Below are 1,296 nucleotides of genomic sequence, written 5' to 3'. Positions count from 1 at the left end.
AAGATGTGAACGCCCAGGTGTGAATGCAGTGGTGCAATGATGGCTCATTGCAGCCTCTGCCCCCCAGGCTCAAGCAATCCTCCTGCCCCACTTTTTGTAGAGTCAGGTTTCACTCTGTTGCCCAGGCTGGTCTCGAATTCCTGGGCTCAAGTGATCCTCCCGCCGTGGCTTCCCGAAGTGCTGGGATTACAGGTGTGAGCCACCTGGCCTGGCCCTGCTGTCTTTTTCTCTGTCTTGGTTTCTCTGTCTCTCTGGCTTCAGGTCCTCACAGCCGTTATCTTCAAGCCTGTGTCCCGGATACAATTTCTCCCACCCTCGAGGGTGGGGCAGAACTAGCCTGGTGTTTCCCTCTACAGCCAGCTCCCTTCTCCCCATCCTAAATGATGGTCGTCGTCCCTTTAATTCTGCCAAGGCTGATTCGAATCTATTAGAAATGTACTAAGAAATGACACAAAAAGCTCAGAAAAGGGCGTTCCATAGAACAAGCTCTGTGGGTACAAAAAGACATACCCCACCCCCACATCTGCCTCTGCCCTGCAGACCGGGTACAGTTTAGAGGGATGGGGAATGGGCACGCGGCAGGCACAGCGGTGCAGGGAAGAAAGCGTGACTGCGAGAGGGATGCGGGCAGATCGGGGACCCAGAAGAGGGACAGAGCAACCCACAAGGGCGGGCCTCATCGCTCACAGGGGAATCTGGAAGGGCCGGGGCGTCAGCGCGCGCGCAGGCACAGCTGGAAAGGCCGCAGCAAATTGCCGAGACCTGAGCTGAGCGGGGTCAGGTCGATGTCCTCGGGTGCACCCAGCGGCTGCAGCGAGAAGCTCTGCAGGATGGCGGTGAGAAATAGAAAGAGCTTGCGCGCCAGCGATTCGCCCAGGCACAGACGGCGCCCTGCGGGGGTGGTAGGGTGGGGAGCGGTGGTGAGATAAGAGATTAGAGGATGCAACCCCACATTCCCTGGGGAAAACATAAGAGGCAAGGAAGAGAACAGTTGGAGACGTCACAGATTCACCCATCTAAAGATCTGGGAAAGATGCTTTAAGTAAACTGTGGCGTGGAATGACTTGGGCTGCTTGGGTTCGAACCCTGGCTCTGTCACTACTAGTTTTGTGATCTTGGACAAACCACACTTTCTGGGTATTTAAAATGGGGATATAAAGGCTGGGCGCACTGGCTCAGGCCTGTAATCCCAGTACTTTCGGAGACCGAGGCAAGAGGATTGCTTGAGCCCAGGAGTTTGAGAGCAGCCTGGGCAACACAGCAAGATCCCATCTCTACAAAATTTTTTTTTTTTTT

At 54.9% G+C, this 1,296-nt stretch overlaps 1 protein-coding gene across 1 annotated transcript in view; it reads right to left on the bottom strand.

Annotated features, from left to right (window-relative positions):
• Nucleotides 1-372: 372 nt before the first annotated feature.
• Nucleotides 373-1,296, bottom strand: part of CYP2F1 (cytochrome P450 family 2 subfamily F member 1) — an 18,912-nt gene continuing 17,988 nt past the window's right edge. Inside the window, exon 10 of the mRNA XM_017503172.1 lies at nt 373-891. Coding sequence (XP_017358661.1) covers nt 713-891 — 179 coding nt within the window. The 3' untranslated portion in view covers nt 373-712. The remainder of the gene's footprint in view (nt 892-1,296) is intronic.

Source organism: Cebus imitator, unplaced genomic scaffold, assembly GCF_001604975.1.
Source record: "Cebus imitator isolate Cc_AM_T3 unplaced genomic scaffold, Cebus_imitator-1.0 Scaffold306, whole genome shotgun sequence".
Taxonomy (NCBI): domain Eukaryota; kingdom Metazoa; phylum Chordata; class Mammalia; order Primates; family Cebidae; genus Cebus; species Cebus imitator.
Note: the sequence above shows the minus strand (reverse complement) of the source record. Positions and strands in the feature narration are given on the sequence as shown.